Below are 23016 nucleotides of genomic sequence, written 5' to 3' on the forward strand. Positions count from 1 at the left end.
TGTTGACTTATGTTCATTTAAAATAATGTATGTTATACATAATGTTACACAAATAGCTCCTATTACGATGTGGGGATTAAAAAATAACAAAAACTAATTTTTATCTACGTTTTAATACATATATCTCTATATTTCTCGTTTTACACGTACACGTGTTAAATGCTACAGAAAAAAAATAAGGAGTACAGGCACAAAAAACCACAAATGCAAAAAATTTACTGGAAGTGGTGAAATACATTATAAGTTAAAATAGTATATATATAAAAGTAATATCACCTATCTTGAATTACATATTAATTATTTTACAATCCAATTTGCGTTGCATTGCACAAGATATGATGCGGTAAATAATAATGAAGAATGACAATTACCATTCTTCCAGAAACATGACTTAAACATAAAACTTATATTTTTATGTCATTTTGCTTTTGTACTTTTTTTTCTTTTTGATTAACATAATGCTAAAAAGATAGTTATTTTCAATAAACACTCAAGTGGTCGAATTTTCTTACAACAGACTCGAGTTACAACGTTCGCATTGGTTACTGCAGATACGTATAATCAGTTATCACGATGTTGTAATGACTATCTGTTTATTGTAGTACTGCTTCATATTGTACTGTACGAGAAGATTACAGCTGCACATCTCTTAAATCTAGAATAACCTAATGTTCTTAATGTTACATATAGAGATACCAATATATGCACGTGAATTCAAGAAGTGTTGTAGTAATTACCAAAAATTCGAGACAAGTTTAATAGGCGTAAGAAATCTAAGAAATTATACAACGTTTATAAGTATTATAAATCTCAGTTCGCAAGTCTATTGTGATGCGATTTCTAGTGTCACGTATAATGTGTTATTGAGTTTTGATATCTGAGGTCAAGACGAAGTCAAATTTGAACAATGATGGAACAATGATGGATATACATGGTTACACTTATGATATATATTTTTCACATATAATTGCCTTATTTCATATAATCTGCAAATAAATCGCACTTTTTTTTATATACGTTTCTTTTTCTTTGTAAAATCAATTCATTTTAATGGTCTTGGGAAACAAGATTTCAAGACATACGTAGCATAAACTAGATTTTTTAAAAATGATTAAAACTTTAGACGCACAGATCAATATATAGTCAACGTATTGGTATTTAGTATATCAACTATATTATGCAGCATAGTATAGTATTGCAAAATGATTTTCTATATTACACAGAATCTATATTAGTTGTATAGTTGTAAAGTAATAATTAAAAGATGGATTACGATCTAGTTCTCGGATTAAAGCTGACGTAAAAATGGACGTGAAATCAGTCTCTATTTTACACTCGCATTGATTTGATTTCTTTCTCGAGCGTCACAAAATTAATTATTTTCTCGTGTTATCTTCATTTAATCGCATCATAAAATATTCGATTACTTCCAAAGTCGTGCAGCCGTTTTTTTTTACTCAATTTTCATTCTGTCGGCAATTAGATTTATAGCTAAGCGCATTATATGTTTAATATCTGTTTCATAAGACAAAAAGTGGTAGGGAAAACAATTCCAAATTAAATACATTATAAGAGATTAATATATGATATCTCTTATATCTGAATATTCAACAAATTTAGTTTTAGTAACGCTGTTTTGATATATAATTACAATTTCTACATTCATGTTAAAACCAGATTGTGATTAAAGTGCACGTTTGCCATACATAAAGTATATAGAATGCAAACATAACAATATATAGATATCTCAATGTATAGATCTTATTAAAACTCGTACTTATTCTTAATTAAAAAGAATGGCAGATATCACCGTTAAGTAAGCACGAATGCGTTTTAATCACTAGAATCTTGGATCGCAAAAAGTTTGATTTAAATTTATACAATTGTTAAAATTTTATCAATTAAATGGAGTTCACGAGACAATGCAATTCAGAAATCATTTTTGTGTTCAAAAAAAAAAATACAAGTTTAAAAGAAATAAAAAAAACAAACAAATAGGTACTATCAAATATTGTACAAATATATATGATGTGATATCTACTTTTGTAAATAACTTTTATAAATAGCCTATATATATATATATATAGATATATTATGCTGCATCAAAAGTCAAATCAATCTTCTTGCCATTCAAGCATTTGAAGTACATTCACCATTTACCCTATTTTCATGTTTCATCGTAGTTACATTCTACAATCTACGACCGTCTAAAATTTCGAAATATTAACTCGTGGAAATATATTAATCGGTTTAAAAAATAAGTAAGCAGTGTGTCCTGATTCTCAGCGTCACTAAAAACGAGTCGTAAAAAGAGTCCCTCACAGCCTAAGTAAGACTTTCACTTGAGATCTTAAGTTTGTTAAATGATTGCTGAAGCAGGATTCGACAATAGTGTTCCTGTAGAATCAGCTTGCGTAAATTTTCAAGTAAGACGATATATTTGTATAAATAATATAACTTTGATTTTTCCGATTACATTCTCACGATTATTTTGTTGCCAATTCATCTATCGAAAATATTAGTAAAAAATAACATGATGTTGTGAGTCTTCTTATCATACTCTATATTATTCGTGTATAATATCTCGCATTGTGCGAGGTATGTCCTGCTAATGATTCTGTAAACATCTCATCATTCTCTACTATAAGTATTATAAAAGGAACTCTTAAGAAAAGTTTTTATTGGACAGATAGAATACCAAGCTGTAAAACGTTTTCTCAGGCTGTAAAAAGTTTTATTAATGTGTGCGCGCGCATGAAAGGTTTTACAGCTTGATGAAGAGTAAATATTGTAAAAGGTAAAATGGTTTACATACGTTTCAAGAATGATAAGATCTGATTGAGACACATACATATTTATGTATATTATATATATAATATATATTTATGTATATATTATATATATAACATATCTATAATATATATTATATATATATATATATATACATATATATATATATATATATTATATATATTATATATAAGATATGAACATAATTTACAGAATAATATATGTATATCTATATTCCTGTTCATATACATATTTCGTAAACTTATGAAAGTCCTTTCCTTAAACCATGCAGTGCATTTTGTTCCTTCTATTCAGTTTAACTTGAATAGTGGGTTATTTCCGTAGACGTACATGATTGATTTCAATTTATACAAATTATACAAAGATTGAAAATGCTAAAAACATGTGCCTCTGCGAGAAACGATTCTCAATATAGATGGCATCGAACAAGAGATGCAAATTGCAAATTTGTTTTAACGAGTGATTTGTAAAAGCGATCGTTCTTTAGTATTTTGGCAAAAAAATATACGTAATTGTCCCGCACGATACACGTGAACGTGTTTCTTGTCTATAAAAGTTTCGGGATACCGCGTTATCGTTCCATCTAATTGTGTAACTGATGCTTCGGATGACGCGCATGCACAATTCGCGCCCTTTATCTCTCTCTTTATCTTTGTACCTACAGTCACAGTCATTGAACACCTAACACGATGATCCGTTTAATACGACTGTCGGATTGGAAATAGTAAATTCTAATCATTACGTGTAGCCCGATTTTATACGTGACTTAAATAGAGAACGGACAAGAGAGAAAATACACAGAAGATTTCTACGATGGTTCTGTAGTGACTGTGGTTTCTGATGATGTACTTACAGGTGGTACCACAGTCGATTTGTACGCTGGAATAAATTCAGCTGCATCTGGATTTAGCGTGCTCTGAAAATTCACATGTACAAGTGGCAATTGTTAGTTAAAAGATTTAAATAAAGAATATTGCTTTCTCTTTTCTCTCTCTCTCTCTCTCTCTCTCTCTCTCTCTCTCTCTCTCTCTCATTAAAGCACAATGTGCTCTTTGTTTTCTGTTTCTTGCTTTTTTCCTCTTTGCGATTGTTTTATTGACAATTTTGTTTCTCCTCTCTTCCAAAGTTTGTCAACTTTTTATTGGACAACAGAAAACAAAGAAATTGGACAAGAGATAAAAAATAGTAAAAATATAAGAAACAGAAGGCAAAAACACAATGTAGAACTTGAAAGAAAAGAAACATTTCTTCAGGTACCTGCTTGGCGAGATCATCTTGCATCCTCAGACTGCTTAGTTGTTGACAAAGTTCAGCAGCATTATTGTCGGGAGTACCAGTAGCTGTGGACCAAGCAGTAGAGCTCATATTTCTTTGATGTTGCCTCTCTTCTTCTAGCATGGCTTCTAAGCACTCCTCCATCAATTCTTCCTCTTCCAATTGTTGGAGCACCTAATGCCGATAAAAACATCGAGTGCGGAATAAAGAATAATGTGAGAAGCTTTATATCTATAAATAAGGTACCTGCTTGTCAAACTCCTCTTCATTTTCCATCCAGAGGTACTCCGAAAAGTCGCCATCGCCTATCGCTTGCACCTCAGCCTCCGTGTCGCTGTTGTTGTCCACATAGGAAGTGATGCCTGTCTCTTGTCCATAATACGTCCCATTTCCAGACCCGCCGTTTGGGATCTTCATTTTCATAGCCAGTGTATGTGAACGATGCGTCTACTGATTACCTGCAAATTCTTGTTATCAGTGTCTCATTCCACTCAACACCGTTTTAAAGATAACGTCAAGAGACTTAAAGACAATTTTATTGACACACGAGCGCCGCGCCGTGTTTCTATCGACAGTCGCTCAGAAATAAATAAACAGTTTTAATAGTGTTGAAACGTGATTCTCCAAACGAACACTCCGCTTATAAACAAGATACTCCCTCGAGTGGTCAATTCCGAGTGCGCTCTCACCGGTCCCTTGACGGGCGGAGGGCTCGAGGCGACGTCAGGCGAGAGTGCCGCGCGCAACCTCGAGCCGGGACGCGGAGGAGTCTTGAGTTAACAAATCGCGAAATTCTCGAACTTTCGCACATATGGGAACGGCGACCCACCGATCCGGCTTTTCTAGCGATTTTTTAGTACTCCCCCGGAGTGTTTACCTGAAATTTGGCGGCCCGGCCGCCGAGACAGTTCGATGTCGCTCTGTCTTTCTCTCTCGCGCTCTCTCTCTCTCTCTCTCCCTCGCTCCTCTCGCTAACGGCACATAGCGAGACGCACGGCGCGAGAATCGTCCTAGTCACTTGACAGATGAGGTCGCACGGGCGACCATATTTGCGAGCGCGTATCGTACTCGTATCGTATCGAAATCGGACGGGTTGGCGCGTCTCTCTCGTGCTCTCGCTTTCTTCTCTCTTTCTCTCTCTCTCGCTCTCTTGTTCCCCTTATTGTTTATCGAACGACGGTTGGCCCGGATTACCCTCCCGAGGAGTAACAGGGAGATGGTTGCGTTTTCCCCATCGAACTTGATCACGCACGCGGAACGTACCTTCTTCTGTAATAAAAGGGTCCTCGGACTCGCTCTATGTTCTTCGTTCACCTTCCCGTCGATCGTTTGTGGTCGTTACGCGAAATATGCTCGTGATTTACGCAGTTCACGGACACGTACCGAAATACGTGTCGTTCAACGCAAATTAGCGATCGCACAGTGCTGCCACCGGCGTTGTTGTTAAAATCTACAGCGGGAGCGTTGGTAAAACTCCGATTACTCCAAATTTTCACCAGTGGACCGCCTATTGCGGATGTTCAGGTACTTCGGTTCTCGAAAGTTCCGAGGATTATGTCGCGAGAGATGACGAAATCGCCGAGCCCCGAGAAACGTCTGTCGATAAATCGGAAACGCGAAGCTACTTGCTTCGCAAAAAATAAAAATATTCCGCCGGCGTCTTAATTTTATCGATTTTACGACGTTATAATGTGAATTAGTGAAATCAAATTTAATTAAAAAATTGCACAAAAAGATTTTTACAGGAAGAATTTTACTTTAAATTCTATGTAATAAATAAGTATATTTAAATTAAATTATGTAAATATAATTATTTATTCAAAAATCACATTTTTAAATATAATTAGAATAGGATATGTTAGAAATATGAAATATTATAAATTGTATTAGTCACTAATCACTTGTGTTTATTAATTAGATGATGTATATATATATATATATATATATATATATATATATAAGTATTTATTGTACATATAACATTTACTGTCTACATGACATTTTCTATTTATTGCTACTTGCCTATATATAACATTATCTCTCTTATACATTCGATAGTTATTATTACCACTATTTTCGCAATCTAGAGTAATCCAATTGTAATGCTAATTATATAGTACAACGAACGATGAGAAGAAAATAAATATGGAGTTATCGTGGCGCCTTTATCCCCGACAGATGTCGGCCCTGACGACAAATCGCGGACGATCGAAGCGATCACGAATCATCGCGTCGTTCGAAGGAATTCCTCTTTTTTTTTTATTTTTTTTACGCGGGAGGGGAATGACATGGCATTTATTTCTCGAAAGTACGCGCGGCGGTAAGTCGCGCGACGCCGACCGGCCGACCGGCCGACAGCCGACGACCGAGACGGCGCGCGGGTTGACGCACGTAGTGCCGAGTGCGTCGTATCACGCTGACCACGCACGCGAACGTCGCGTCGACTCACGCGGTCTATTTACACCGCGGCGCGACGTGATTGGCCCGGAGAGACGGCTGGAGACGGCTGGCGCAGCTGACACATGCGCGTGCCGACGTGCGTCAAAACAAAGCACGGCAGCGCTGCCCTCCCGGCAGCATTTTATCGCGATTGTCCATAGCGGCAGGTTGCATTGTAGCGTTGCTCGAGTCGAGTCGTGAGCGTCCTGTCGCGCATATATACTATATTATACTATACGTTTACGTGCGTTTCTGGCGTCTCGTTTCTGGTGCTTGCTCGCCCCTTAGCTCCGTTTCTTTCTATTTCCTCATCGCGAGCGATTACACTCCCACGAGTGCCATATACGACGCATCGTACGGCGATGTCGTCCTCGGCGAAGTACACGTCGGACGAGCAGCTGAGCGGTAAGTAAAGCGCAAAAAGTTGGAAAAACTATACGCGTCGCACTGATCATCTACACGTCAGATGCGACGGCCATTTCGCGCGATGTATGTGTCCGCCCACCCACCCGCCCGCCTGCCTCTCGTCCTCCTTCCTGTAAAGCGTAAACAAACGTACTTCATCGCCGATGTTGCTCCGTTTGTCTGGAGCGTCAACGTCGAGAAAAAGCGACTGTCAGATTCGACCGATGTCTCGCTGCCGTTTTAATGATATTCTTGGAGAACGATTGTTTCTCCGATAAATTTCTGCTTTCGTTCGTCATCTGACGATCTCGGCGCGTCTCCGATAATCGGAGCAACCCGTTGGGTCACGCCGAAATAAGTGGCGTGACGCGACGCCGCGCGTCACGGCGCAGTTTTGGCGCCATTTCGGGCCTACTTTCAATGCGCCGCGTCGCGCCCGGTGCAAGATTCAATTTTTCATGTCTCGCGCGCGTGAATCGATATTTTACCCCGGCTGGAGCTTCGCGTGAAGTTGCACGGGGAGCGAAATACGCCGGATTTGTAAAGTCCGGTCGCGCGCTTCTCGTGGAAGTAACAATGCCTGCCTCCCGACACTTTCAGTGTCATTTTTCCAATTTTTTCTAAATCATTTAATTTTTTGTGTACTTCTACATTCTCGATACGCTATTTTTTTCTAGTTTTTTTTTTTAAGAAGCACTCCTCTGTTTCTAGAATTTGATTTTTTTTTAATTTTATGAAATTCTTTTGTACATTTTATATTTTCGATACATTCGAGATACTCTTTTCTACATTTAGATTTATCTTCAGTTATTTTTTGATTTTTTTTTTAAATATATAAAGCGTTATGAAATAGTCATTATTTTTTGTATAGTATTGCAGAATGTTTGGTTCCAATTTAAGCAGTGCAAATATCTTTTATCGTATGTCCGCTTCCTTTGATATACGCAGATTATAGATAAAATATTTGTGGTTAGCGATTTAATCATTCTATATTTATTTAGAAATAAAAATAGCACGGACATTCGTGGAAATGTTCAATAATAACTATTATAATTGCAGATCAAAGACTTAATTATTTTCTGTCCATAAATAATGCATTTCTGTTTTTTCTTTCGTTTTTTCTAAATAAAGTAAGATAAGAGCTGAATGTTTCAATATATGTGTCAAAGGAGTCGTAGATTATCAATGATTGCTTTATCAAGAATCTAAGAGCAATGACTTGTACGTGAAAAAAAAAACTAAATTTTAATAAATATTTATTTGAATAATAAATTGAACATTTATTTAAATAAATATTTACTCCAGAAAAAAATGATTGTTAAATCAAATTAATAGTTCTTGCAAGGGAAGAACGATTTTGTTAAAGTATTTAAAAATTTAGCTATAGTTACAAATCTGAAAATATACGTAGGAATTTCAAACATGATGAATAAAAAGTTTTAACATTCTAGCAATTAGTTTGAGGCTCCTACATAATTTTTTCGATTTAATGAAGTTATAAGTTTAAATTTGTATCTATCTAAATTTTTAGATACTTTAGCAAAATGGCCTTTCTGTGTTCAAATAAATTTTTATATTTAATAAACATTTATTTTGTACTTGATTGAATTAAAAGAAAAAGAAATTTGACAAACTCGCGAAATTAATTCCATAGCTAAAATTGCGCATTTCGCGCGAAAAAATTTCCGTAGACACCTGCCAATATTTTTTACAATTTTTTACAATCTCGTAATATGACTTTATGATTTCCTCAGGAAACTTTAGACTGCGATGAAGCCGATATTTCTACGTGGTTATCCTTTTACAGTAAAAGAGGTCAGCTGCTCTATTAAATACTTCATGAAACATGCCGATAATAATCTAAAAAATATGCGAGACTTTGTAAATAATTTTATCATTTTCGTAATGATTTCTACAAAAAATATTTTACTCAATACGTTTTCTTCATATAGTCTTTGTTCTGCTCCCCTAATTAAATTTCAAGCCGTAATTGCTAAGATCATTATGCCGAGATCACCGAGATAATAAAATCTTTACATTTCTTAATTAAATTTTATCTGTGCTTTTGTTTATAAAATCTTTTAATTGTATCTTTTAAGTCGAATTATGTAGAGTGCTCATTTTATTAATTTTAAATTGTTTCGTTACTCACAATACTCACTTTGCCATGTGAATCTTACATACGAAAGTCACTTGAGCTCGGGCACGCGTATATACTTTTACTACTACAATCTTTATCTCTGTTTTGCAAAGTGTCGTCTGGTCGATAGCCCCGACGAAAAAAGACAGAGGCACCTGCTTTCATCTTGTGGTCGCATCGCGATCCTATCTGTTTCTTCTTCGCCGCCACGCGTCTTCTCTCGCACGTATTGAATTACAAGTCGCATCTTTTTAACGTTAACAATAGCCGGTGTCGTTCTCGGCGATATGAATCGCGAGGTAAAATAATGCTTTGCAAAAAGTATTCGAGACGCTATAAAGACTGCAACGCTAAATTTATCCACGGCTCGGATTACGGCCTCCAGTTTCCCTCGTCGTATTACGAGAAATTAGACACCGTCTCTGTAATCTATAATTTCTGAATTTCTTTATTAACGCTGTAAAATAATTAATTTTTGTCTATTTTTTTACTTCTATGTAAACTTCTATTCTGCTTTTTGCACGTGAGTTTATACTGAAAAAATATTAAATTTTAATAAATATTTGTTTGAATAATTTTAAGTAAATATTTATTAAATACAAACATATATTTATTTGATACAAAAATCATTTGATTTAACTACCATTTTTTAAAATAAATATTTATTTGTTGTAAGTAAACGTTTAGTATTATTCAAAGAAATATGCATTAAAATTTAGCATTAATTTTTTTTTTCTGTGTATTCAATTGCAATGCTGTTTTCGTGTAAACGTCTAATGGTATCTACACTGCGTGATTTATTCACGTATATTCCGACTCGCGGAAATCGTCCATAAATCGTGTATAGCTCGCACCTATTAACACGGCAAAGTATTTACTAACTTTTAACTTCAGAGGCAGCCGAGTAAATGTCGGACCGAAGTGAATAGCGAGAATTTCTGAATGATTATTTCAAAGCGAATTTAACAAAAAATCTTAATTGTTCTTCGGAGAGCAGAAATGGAAGTCGAAAAGAATGAAAATGTAAAACAGCATATAAATTTTGTGCTATAAAAAAGTATTAATTTTTTGCTTCTTCTTTTGGAATTATTGTAATCATTTTTGATACTCTAAAAATAATCATTTCCTCTTTTGCCTTCTTTGACTGCTGGTTCATCGAATAGAATTGGATCAATGTCCTGCGAACTCGAGTGGCCCGAGTGTTTTATTTAAATTGGACGAATCTTAATGAGTACGTCACTCGGTCAAGATCAGAGCCATATCTATCATAATGAATATCGTCATGTCTTTCTCATCGTTAATTGAAATCGTATAACAAGATAATGTATCGTGCGCAGCAGAATAATTAATAACATGAACAATCTAATGCTAGAACGTTCAATGTCACTCTTGATCGAAAAATAATGTTACAATACTTGTTAGGTCTAAATTATCGGAGCGATATCAGTTTAGATAATTTAGATATTGATAATAAGTAATGTTACTTTGTGATCAAGAATGACATTGAATGTTCTACTTAAATTATCGATATTATTTTTGCGGCGCGTGTTAAATTTACTGATAAAAGAATTATACCCAGTTTAAGTTATTTTTAATCATTTCTATTGGTTGCCATTGTTCCAATTCAATACATCGTTAATTTAACTGAAACAATGAAGTCGCACCATTTAACTAAAAAAAAATATAAGTTTGACTCAAGTTTAATTATTAATTTATTAAATGTATACGTTAATCTCAAATTTAATATATTATTTACTAAATGCATACATTAATATCATATTGTTTACTTTGAAACTACAATCACACAAATTAATGGATTGATTTACATTTTGACATACACGGGAATTATAAATAATGAAATATTATTGAATTTAAGAGATTGAGTTATTATTCCTCCCGAAATTTAAGTCGTAATTATTACAGCTCATACAATGAAATAATTGCAGAATTTCTGAATGATTTTAGAAAACGAAAAAAATCTTGAAATCTACTCCTCTTTTCTGTCTGCACTCTTTGATTTGCAAAGTGTGATAAATAAAATCCGGTTTTTCATCTGATTAACTTGTGGTTTAAACTTAACTTGATGATAATGTAAAAATTGTGTTTTTCTAGCTACGGTTCATTAAACTAATAATATAGTAATAGTAATTTTAACCATATCTAGAAAAACACAATTTTTACATTATCATCAAGTTAAGTCTAAATCACGAATTAATCAGAAAATGAAAAACCACGCCTAAATAAGTTTATTAATTGCGTTTATTAATTGCGCGATTAATATGCGAAAATTAATTTCTTTAATTCGAGAATTTAATACTATACCGCAACATGAAGTAAATACTTGGATGTCTCCGAGATAACTAGTGCAAGAGAGAAACTGCGTTTCGGAAGAGTGTGAGTCATCTTCGCGAGTTCGTTCTCATTCGCGGTAACGTGATACGCGATCCTCTGCACGTCGTTCTAACGGACCTACGTGATCGTCCTCAGGAACCTGGGACTTATTAGAGCGGCGTTGACCCGAAATCATGAGAACGTACTCAGGAGCCTACGTGACTCGGCTCACGTGAATACTCGGATACATTCTCTCGAGCAGCTCGTCAAACCACTGACCTGACAGAAGTGTCCGAATTTCCATTGAACTGTTTGAGCAATTTTCGACAAAGACTTTCGATAAATACACGGATTTAAATATTAAGTATATGTGCCAATATGATGATTCACTCGTCAATATCGGTGATTAAGTTACATTATATATAAATGTATAAATAGATATTTTTAGATAGATAGATTAAAGTAAATTATAATCATCGGTATCAGTTAGAAACTATCCATTTGATCATTATTTGTATTATTAAGATAAGTATTTAACGACTTTTTTTTATTCGGTTATAATTTACTTATCGTCGTACATTAGAAGTATCCAGCGATTATTATTGATTATTTCTATTTTTTAAATTGATGTTATATTTTTTTTTATGTAAAAGATAAAATTTTGAAATTCTTTGATTTTTCAATATTTTTCAAACTATTTCGTTTGATGAAATATTTGATTTTTCACCACTTTCTTTATTTTTATAATGATTTCATTTTAGTGAGTAAAAAATCTTGATACTTGTAGTATTAAAATGATTTACATATGTCGTCGCTCGTTTCTACTAAAATCACAATATGATCGATAACTAACACGTGTATCGATAAATACTAAGTATTCACAGCTATAAATAGAGTCGACTTGAAAGCGCCGAACTTCGAATGTAATAAATTTGCACTTTGTGCAATGACTGCCGCCATGCATAAATAAATAAGAGAAGATTTAGACACAGAGTAGTTTGCGCTCGCCTATTTGCATCTTTATCTGGTTGTCAACAAAAGGATGTTTAATTTAACGCACAGATAAGCGGTACGTTCGTGATTATCGGCTGCGTGCACGTCTATGAGCATGATATACTAATCGAAATGACGGCAGACTGTCGAAAAGGGGAAGAGGTTCTATTTTTAGCCATGAGCTTCGCCGCCGGTCCTTAATCCGATTGATTGAAGCTACCCAGTAGCAATTTCACAGACGTAACACGTGGTGAACGTCTTTCGAATGCGATGCGATTTTGCGAAAATTTTCTCACGATGAGATGGCGGCACGTTTTATAACTTGCGGTTTAAAATAGATGAGAATTTGTACGCTTACTCATTTCATTAGTTAAGCGTATATAAAAGTATATAAAAGCGCTTAAAATGTTAAATAGATATTCTTTGTGCAGACTAGATGTGTTAAATATCGCGTGAAATATTTCCATTGTGTTTCTAATTAACTTTCATAATGTTGAGAATAAACGGCTATTAAAGCTTATTAGGCTTAAAGGCTATTAAATAATGTTCAGTTTGAAGCAAATTATATAATTATCATGATCTTTATCACTGAATAGTTTGTTCGGAATTTTTTATTTAAAGTATGTATGACCACGTCAAACGTTTAAACAGGTTAAATACAGCGATGCTTCTACTTGCGGTTTGTTGTTGATACAATGGAGGCTTTTGCCAGGCACGTTTACGCAAGAAGTGACAAAGCGTTGGAGATCAGCTTGCACATTCTGCGGTATCATGATACTCTTGTAGTGTTAACACGTGCTGCCTTGACAAGCACGTGTTTGTTCATATACTGTCAACTTATGGCTAGTTGGTGCAATATTGGCTGCGTTCAGCAGAGAAAACAGTTTTACAACCGTTGTAAACTTTTGTAATATCATTTGGTTTATACATTTAGATCCAGTGAGGAACTAAAGGCAGAACCAATCATATTAAAGAATTTTGCAACAGTTGCAAAATTATTTGCTGAACGCTACCATTGTTTTTTCTCTAGTTGATAAGTGCCACTTTAGAGAGAGAGTACATACAGCTTTTCTAAATTCTTAAGCCTACAATGCTCTTTGTTTCTTATTTCTTGTTTTTTACTTTTTGCTTTTTTTTCTCGTTTTATCAACAATTGTTTCTTTCGAAGTTCGTTAACTTTTATCTCGGACGATATAAAATAAAAAACTGGATAAGAAGCAAAAAGACAAGGTGTAAAAAAATAATAAAAAGCAAGAAATAAGAAACAAAAAGCACATCGTATATAGAACAGGCTTTAATCATATCTTGAGTACGGAATGAAAAATCATGACGTTATGAAATATGTTTAATTTTTTAAATATGGTTAAATTAAGTCAAATTTTTCATAAATGTACGTACTTCTGCTGTCACTTGTATCAACTGTGTATCAAGTGAATGATTATTTGACGAGTGACTGATAACATGTTACATTTACTGAGAAACAATAAAATTATCTTTCGTTCCACGCGAATAAATTCTGGATAAACGTTAAAAATATGCTGTTATTTTCATACTTGAGTTGGAATGGGCAGTGCGATTGAAAGTAATCAAGCTCACCGATTAATGGCCCGAAGTCAGGTTAATGAAGTTTAAGCGACAGTTATCGTAAATTAATTTATGGGGATAGATAGGAATTAGCAAATGATGTGACTAGAAATCGTACATGCTTAACGTGAAATAGCAAAATATCTTTAGTAATCAATTGTAGCGATATTTATATAGACAAAGTCGTACCGCGAGGTCAAATTGAAACTAAACGCAGCAACGTGAGTTAACAAGCCGTTAAAATACATTAATAATTAGTGCAACGTTTAAGACACCTGTTCACTCACTACTATCTTCTGCGACATCAGAAGCGAAAATGCACAATAAAAATTCTTGCAAATTATATTTGTACTTTTCAATAAAATATTATTTGCAATTATGATATAATAAATTGAAAACTGTCTTATTTCGAGGTGATATAAAGACTCTCATACCATAGATAATGTTAAATTCATAATGTCAAATTATATCCAATTTGAGTTTTTTTTTTTAATCATTTCTATAGATTGCCACTGTTTCTACTCTATATGTTAATTTAACTAAAACAATGGAGTTAAATAATTTAACTCAAAAATATATTAAATTTGACTCAAGTAATTTATTATTTACCAAGTGTTATTTAATTCAAGAGGTTACTTGACATCTAACAATATAGTGGCGAGGGAACAGAAGCCTTAAACTTTTATATATAAAACAATCAAGAAATGAATAAAAAAAAAATTAATGACGAGTATTATATTAATTTATGTTAGTAAAATAAAATCTTTTTTTTCATACTTCGAGATTCTAATCCTTGCATTTCTGAACGTGGCAGTTTCACGTCGGAAATGTTTTACATGCACCTTTTGCCGCGGCTTGCCATCTTAATCGTCGCGTTAGATTTGCGTTTAGTGGGCGATTTATCTTGCGGATAGAAGCTCCGATTTGTCAGCGCTACCAAACGACGTAATCTGTCCACGTTGATTCGCACGAGATCGCCGCTGATCAAATAATGGCAATCGTCGAGTCTCTGAATAGGCACTCCGATGCTTTGATTCCCGACGTCCATCGACGTTCGCAGCCTGAGTGCACAAAGTAGTGCGGTAAGTGTGTTCGTTCGTTCGTTCGTAATCAAGCAAGAATTCTGCGCGTGGCCGCGATTAACTCGCAGCTCGTGAATAATATGAGAGGGTTATGCAAGTAAACGCGGTTTGCGCGGTAACGTATACCGAGTAAACAACGTTCCGCTTCGCGCGTCGAGGCTGTCCGTTACGAATCCGGATGGATTCAGACGTAACGAGAATGGCGGCGTAGGTTGCGAGTTGGCGTTTATAAGCTGCGAATTTAAACGTGCGGAATTTTTGTGGGATGTAATCCCGTACGACGCGAGAAAACGTCCAGACGACAAAACGGATTCAGAACTGACGTGAGAAACAAGAGGTTCCCGCCATGCGTCGATTGTTTTTCTATGCGTACCATCATTATGTAACGTGTATAAAATTAATGCTCAATGACATAACGTAAAATCGTTTAAGGTTATTAAGATCCTGTTCCATGTAGACTAACTTATTTAATCTTGGTTTAATTTTCTTTTTAACTTTTTCTAACTCTAAGAATTAAAAAAAGATAAATAATAAGTAAAACAGAGATTAAAGTAAGTTAATATATAGATTAACTTTTCACTTTCTAGTTTACACTTAAGCTCATTTAATTCAAATATAAAAATTGTATTTTTCTCACTTTTAATTTATAAAAAGGCTTTATGATTATAAATCAAATTACTAATATTAAGGAGTATTAAAGGCTGATTCTTTTCGCAAAATTGTTTTTGTTTTGTTATTATTACGTAGTTGATTTAAATCACAAACAAAGTTTCAACCTCTTTAATTGAATCATCTTTAGTGTTGAAGAATTAAAATAAAAATTTTAATATTAAAACATATAAAAAATAAGAGCATAATGTTTTAATTAATGTAATAATAATTAAATATCACAAACTATAACTTGTGCTGTGGTTTTTTATGCTCTTATTTTTTAAAAATTTTAATGATTGCATATGCATTGTTTGGAACGCTGAAAATGATCCAATTAAAGAAGTCAAAACATTTGTAATTTAAATCAACTACACAATATAACAACGAAACAAAAAATTATTTTGCGAAAAGAATCAGCATTGGCTTTAATACTTCTTAATATTAATAATTTGTATTTTTTTATGATTAATCACTAAACTGATTTATAATAATAACTTTAAAGTTACTACAAAACCATCAATTTATTAATTAATCATAGCTATAAAAATACAATTTTTACATTATTATTAGGTTGAGAGCAACCACGAGTTAACCAAAAATGAAAAACCCTGATAATTTTTTCAGGATTGGTCCTTGTCTGTGTATCTGATATCGCGCAAGAGATATCAGGAATTCGTTACGTTCGATTTTTTTGTCACAATTTTTGATGCATCGGCGCATCTGGAAAATTAAACGGAACAAATGTTAGTAATGTGCAACATAATTTTAAATTCCGTTATATCTTGCACGGTAAACATCGAGTGACGAAGTATGTCTAAAGAATTTACGTCAAGCGATGCATGTCTCGCACGTTTCGAACGATGTCAATCGTTTATTAAATCAACTTTTCTATTTTCCGACGACCTCGCTACGATCTAACATCATGTACATTTATGGCGTTATCGCGCGCATCTTTTCGAAACGACTAACAATGCAAATTGATGTGTCGTATTCGACCTTCCTATCTACCTGCTGTATTGTTTGCAATATACATAATCTTGCATATTCGAGCGAAACAATATCTACGGAAATTCTTTGTTGGAAAAATTGTGTTTTAAAAATATTTCAACGAAAAAATATTTGTTATATATCTAAAGTATGTACCACGATCATGCTATTTTCTTTGATAATGATTAAAAAATTAATCGAAACGTACATTTAAATGACCAATTGTCAAATTTTTTATAGCAAATATTTCGAATGATTTAATATCAACAAAAGGATCATTTATTGAAATATTAGCGTACTGTCTACAATGTCGATTCCCACTAGTCTTATAATTTTTTTCTTTTTATCGTATTTGAAAATAATATATAAAATAATAATTCATAATCAGTATGCTTAAAATGATGGATAATTATTTCAATCTGATAAACAGATAAATATCGCCGCAATGTTTCTGCATTTTCCTTGAAAAAAAAATCTCGTAAATCTGATTTATAATCTTAATGCGTTAATATCTAGACAAATGGAACGAATTATAGATAGGTATATATTCATAATCGGTTCTTATTTTAAAACCATCTTAATGTCTTAAGATGTTAAAACGGTATGATTGACTTATGATATCTTAAGGCTGTATTTAAAACGATCTTAAATATATAAGAACCCACTATGAATACCAGCTATAGAACGCTGCGTGCACAGTAACTATTAATTTTTACAATTCACATCCTTGCAAGAGCATTAATCACATATAGTCGTGCCTACATACAGTCGATTATTCATTCCAAGGCAAGAGATCGCGTGATAAACCCAGCATGTCGTAAATTTTCGGAAGTTCGTGCGTAACAACGAATTTATTGTGTGGTCTTTCACGTTATTTATATATCGCCGAGAGCGTTAATCTCGCATACAGAAAAACAATATTCGACGTTATTGTAGTTTATTTTTATCTGCAATTATTTGGAATAATCGTACGAGAGAGCGAATTTTCATTTCTTTCCGCAGAATGTCTCGAGGGTATTTTAAAACTATGTTTATGCTGCGATATCGACGCATTCAATTAGGCGAAAGTGCAAACATGACTAACGACGGTTTACGAATAGGTGAACGAACTCGAAGTAAACCTTATCACCCGGATGATTTGTACGGTTAAAAGAGCGGAAGAGCATGCTAATGTCGCACGTGCATCACACGTGACGCGTAACGACCCGCGTGAACATCACGACGATTTATGGTCAAACCGACCGACAAACTGATTGTTCCAATCGACCAACCTGTTTTTATTCCTCCCTTCGTCCTGTCAATTCTCGTGATACATTAGAAATTTGCTTACGCAATCGATAAGAATGTGATGGATAGGAGTTTGACCGTTAATTAATTGTGGTTAATCTTTTTATTTTTTGTTTTATTAATATAATTAATATAAACATTTTCGGAGGTCAAAAATTTTAAGTAAAAAGTGTCGCGCGTTTTAGAATAGAACGCGTTGCGTCGCCGAGAAAATCAGGAGTGCGGAACGTGAACTCTGATCAGTGATAACGTATATTTGTAACGTATATTAATTGAATTATGAAGAATGAAACTTGTTTACGAAAATCATTTATTAATCATTTTTACGACGAAGCTTGCATATTGAAAATTAAGTATGATAAAAATATATGCGCATCGATAGCGCGGTCGTTTCGTAATTATGCAGGGAATAAGGCAACATTGGAGCGAGAAATATAAATTCACGCCCGTTATGCTGTTAGCAAATTTATCGTCATAACGATGGTAGATGAACTCGAGATTTTATGGCGATGAGATCATTCTCGTTATGTGATTATGCTTGAGCTTGCAAGCGCAGATATTTATCGTACCATTTCACATATGTAAAACTTTAATAAATTATATGTTATGAGTAGCTTAAATTCTCATAAAAATAATTACGTAATTAATTCGCGACGTAATACATAATTTTTTATTACAATATTAGTGTAGTACAATTTAATGAAATTAGTTATAAATAAAAGAAAATTAAATTAATATAAAATTTCATAAAGTTGTTATTTAAAATTTAATCTTATTTATCTATCCACTATTCAATTTTATAAACGTTATCTTTTTTATTTTCTAATAATACGTTTTATATATTTTATTGAAATATTTTTTTTTATTCTTATTTAATATGACAATTATAATCTCGTGAATTTTCATAACAAAATGAAGTGGGGAAACTGCAAGATTTGAAAATAAAAAAGTCTATCATTTATGTCTATCATTAGACATAGATACGTCTTATGATCTGCATCATTTATGTACAATCAAATTTCCTTTTATTCAGTTCCAATTAAAACGGAATATTGATAGTAGAATTTTCTTGTTCTCTCTCCGTCTCACACAAAAGACAGTTTTTTCTCAAGATTCTTATATATTTTGTTTAAGTAGCTTTATCATTAAATAAATCTTCTATTATTCGATTATACATCAGCTATAGACAATATCGATAACTCTGTATTGTGCTATTTAGTATTCCCAGTTCATTGCACAGAAGTTAAGAGTTGCATATTTATGTGACAATTTGCAAATTGCGAAGTACGATTCTTCGTTATTTCTAAATTAGCAAAAGATTTGTATCATCAAAAGATGCATAATTTTGTATTATTTATCATTATATCATTATTAATCAAGATAATTACTCTTACGGTCCAAGTCTGATGATTCATTCGATCTACATTTAGCAAAGCAATTAACTAATTAACAAACTCATAGATTTCAATTTTATTAAATATACAATATAAAAATTAATATTGATCTCGTTTGATCTTATAATGAGACGGTTAAATCGTTACGCGTCATTTATAACTATTTCTTTTGTAATGCATGCTGAATATTTTATTAGCATACAGTGAGAAGAATGAAATTTTTTCGCTAAAACAGTCATTTTAAAATAAATGCGTCGGAGGTCTTATTTGTATATCGCATTTATTTATGTACATCGAAGAGACGAGCCTGTCCTTGAAAAATCGTAAATACGCACTCACCATATTTTTTTTATCTATTAAGTATACATGTGTGTACAAAGCGTGAATCATTTAAAAAATAATTTTCTTTGTATGCAATGATTTTTTTAGATGTAATAATTATTTTCGAAATTGTAATTTTAATATTTATCTGCTTTAAAATATTAAATTTTTTCTTCTATGTTTTTGATAATTTTATTTGCAAAGATTAGTACTATACATGTACGATGAAAATTGATATAAAAATCAACGTTATATTATTTACAAGAAAAGAATATGAAATTTCCCTTCAACTTGACCTCGTGGGGTTATCGTGATCGATATGGTGGCTGTTGCTGCTATTTTTAAAGATATTATAGTGTGTCATCGTGTATGTCGTTCAACGACATTCATTCTCCGTATAATATGCACCGAATATATTAACATCAGCGTGTTAAAATTTAAAAGCACTTTAAAGATATTAGAAACAACATTTAACATTAAAATATTTCAATTAGTATTAGGTGTTGGAATTAATTCGTAGCGTTTTACAAGTGATGGGAAGTACTTTCATTAATGTATTTTTTAATGCTCATGTGAAATAAATAACATTCTTTCATTAAAAAACGCTACGAATTAATTCCAATACCTAATACATTAATAATTAAAATTGAAAAATTACGATACATGCAGTGTCGTTTCATTAAATTTTCGCTAAAGAGATATGGATTTCAATTTCATCAAGGGTTTTTTTTAATACAGAAATTGCTTCTGTTAGTATTTATTGTAATAATAAATTTTATTATTTCTGGAAGGAAATTGAAAAATTACGATACATATTATGATGGAGTCTCATTAAATTTTCACTAAAGATACATAAATATCAATTTCATCAAAAGTCTTTTCAATACAGAAAGAACGAGGTTCTTCTTTTTGGTATTACTTATTACTGTAATAATAAATTTTATTATTTCTGTGTAAGAAATTTGCTCATGACAATGCGAGTAAAATATAATTGAGTAATTTATTCAGAAAATTACTGTTGGCAATTGTTATTCATTCTCTTTCGTTCGTTTCTAGGAGATAAAATTTTCCTCGTGTGCGGAAACATTGTATTATTATCGAAGGACACTGAAAAGTGGCTGCTGCGCGAATTGCCGCAACTATTGTAAAAGCTCGCGGAATTGGATAAGCATTCAGCAGAGAATAACAATTTTTTTTCTAACTGCGCAGAGTCCTGGGTGGAGCTGGTGCCGGACCCGCCGCTGGCGGCCCGGACAACGCCGACGCCGTTTAGCATTACCGGCGAACGTGAATACCTGCGACTTCTCAGGGAAGCACAGAGAGATTCCACACATTCATCCGCGAAGCATTCCCTGGCGTCTTCGCGCCGGGACACTCCGAGGGACAGGTAAGACTTTCTTTTCCGGATCTTTTATCTTCCAAGTAAGTTGGCGACGCCTCGGCGAAAATCGCCTCGCGTGGGACACATAATTTTTCGATACTTTAACAACTAGAAAGTAAGCGATTTCAGAGTAAGATACCGCTTTTCGAGAAGTTTGGGAAAATCTTCTCGATCGTCCGATTTGCTAGAAATCGGATTAAGATTTTCGAAAATTGCGACGATTGAACTTGGATAGTTCTAACCAAAGTTAACTTTCTGCAGAGTTTATAGAGCCATGGCACAAAAAAAATTAAACAGTGAGATTTAAGTAGTAAAAAAAATCAATACGTTGTGATACTTGCTTTACGATATCTACCGTGATTGTTTGAATTGTAATGCTTCAATTTTTATGTGCCATGGCCTTTAAAGTGTCCTTCATGCTGATACTCAACTAATTTTTAGCGTCAAAATAGATCGTACAATAGAAATTGACGAATATCAAACGTCACTTTTGACCTATTTTGACGTTAAAAATGAATGTTGAGTATCAGTATGAAAAAGTACTTTATACACACAACAGAGCCAAGCACGTGGGGATTCGAAAGGCGCTTTGAGAAACAGTATAAAGTCAACTCTTATAATCTCGGGTTTGAAGACTCAGCCAACAAAGCCGGCCGTTCAACTACCTATATTCACGCAAGTTCTCGGTGGGCAAAAGACGGCGTTTCCTTTCACACATCCTGCACGAGTACAACGAGAGAAAACGTTCGCTTCCGTTCCCTTTCCTTCTTGGGAAGGACTTCGGAGTAAGAAAAGAAGCGTCGTGACTCAGAGGCGAGGAATGATGATCCATACACATGGAGAACTATTTTTTTTTTTTAGTCGCTTCATCATCAAGCGTCGGGGTGTGGCTCAAGGTCGCGTAGATAAAAACTGTAGAAAGCGAATGACCTTACTGAGTACATTATAATTTCGCTTAGCGAATTGCGAATTATATACATAGAAATAACTTTAGAGCAAAAATTCAAAATCATAATTGAAAGAATAATTCCTTATTTTTTGAATTTTATGATGCACGGCTGATTGAAAGGCTGCAACAATTCATACTATTTTTTTAGAGCAAACTTTTCATTAATTCGAGCAGAATTTAGGCGATGTATAATTATTATAATTACTGCATTATTACCTGCACTTTTAAATTGATTTTAAACAATGCGTTAAATTGATTTTCAGTTGCGATCGTGTCGCAATATTCATAGCAATGTCGCATATCGCTCGTAAACAAAGTTATAGTTACAAGTAAACATTTATATTTTTACTTTTGTTGTTTAGACGGCTAAATTAACATGTGGCTCTTAACAGGATTAAAATAGCATCATTGAGAGATCCGCGTAAATATCTTGGCAGAACAACTAAACGCGTTTATACGCTTTGTTGCTGACAAAGGAACATAGTTCGATATCTCTATGCACAGATTGATCTATTAAAAGTATAGTCGCTGATTCTTTGACGCAAAAAAATTTGTAATGATTTGCAAAAAATATTATACACGTCATAATAAAAAGCATTGATCTGTGACACACTCGTGTATATGCTTTGTGTTTGTATGTGTTTCTCTAACAATAAGTAATATTATCTCGAGCATGAAAGTCACGATTCTGTTATTACAATATCTGCGCAACAACGAATATCCAGTTCAATTTCAAGACGATATTTTGCGATATGTAACGTCGTATTGAATTATTTAACTCGCTTTATGCTCAGTTCTATTAATGTAAATTAATTTCAATTTCGATTTAATTTATTTTTTATCTTTTTCTAATTAATTTAAAATTAGAAACAGATTAAAAATAAATTAAATCTCTAATTAAAAGTAAATTAAAGTTAATCTATATTAATAGAAATGGACATTATTTACTGCGTCGTCTGTACACTCGGCGTTATTATCATCCGTCT

General features: G+C 33.3%; 2 protein-coding genes across 3 annotated transcripts in view; one reads left to right on the top strand and one right to left on the bottom strand.

Annotated features, from left to right (window-relative positions):
- Positions 1 to 97: 97 nt before the first annotated feature.
- Positions 98 to 5521, bottom strand: Paip2 (polyA-binding protein interacting protein 2). Of its 2 annotated transcripts, none has more exons than XM_011052930.2 (4): positions 5350 to 5521; positions 4333 to 4544; positions 4069 to 4260; positions 98 to 3727 (listed from the first exon to the last, which is right to left on the bottom strand). In XM_011052930.2, exons 2-4 carry the CDS (start codon positions 4507 to 4509, stop codon positions 3620 to 3622), a joined length of 477 nt encoding a protein of 158 aa, XP_011051232.1. In that variant the 5' UTR covers positions 4510 to 4544; positions 5350 to 5521; the 3' UTR covers positions 98 to 3619. The 2 variants fall into 2 exon arrangements, with proteins under 2 accessions (XP_011051232.1, XP_011051233.1); XM_011052931.2 differs by having other exon boundaries at positions 4964 to 5380.
- A 1113-nt stretch (positions 5522 to 6634) lies between these two features.
- BNIP3 (BCL2 interacting protein 3) overlaps positions 6635 to 23016 on the top strand; it is a 30873-nt gene continuing 14491 nt past the window's right edge. Inside the window, exons 1-2 of the mRNA XM_011052929.2 lie at positions 6635 to 6930; positions 20910 to 21087. Of these exons, the coding sequence (XP_011051231.1) occupies positions 6888 to 6930; positions 20910 to 21087 (221 nt within the window). The 5' untranslated portion in view covers positions 6635 to 6887. The remainder of the gene's footprint in view (positions 6931 to 20909; positions 21088 to 23016) is intronic.

This window comes from Acromyrmex echinatior, chromosome 1 (assembly GCF_024713525.1).
Source record: "Acromyrmex echinatior isolate Ae372 chromosome 1, ASM2471352v2, whole genome shotgun sequence".
In the NCBI taxonomy this organism is placed as follows: domain Eukaryota; kingdom Metazoa; phylum Arthropoda; class Insecta; order Hymenoptera; family Formicidae; genus Acromyrmex; species Acromyrmex echinatior.

Coding starts and splice junctions, on each gene's coding strand:
- Paip2 (XM_011052930.2), bottom strand. CDS start 4,509: ATGAAAATGAAGATCCCAAACGGCGGGTCTGGAAATGGGACGTATTAT. Junction 4,261..4,332: donor AAGAGGAGTTTGACAAGCAG/GTACCTTATTTA, acceptor TATCGGCATTAG/GTGCTCCAACAATTGGAAGA. Junction 3,728..4,068: donor AAGATGATCTCGCCAAGCAG/GTACCTGAAGAA, acceptor GTGAATTTTCAG/AGCACGCTAAATCCAGATGC.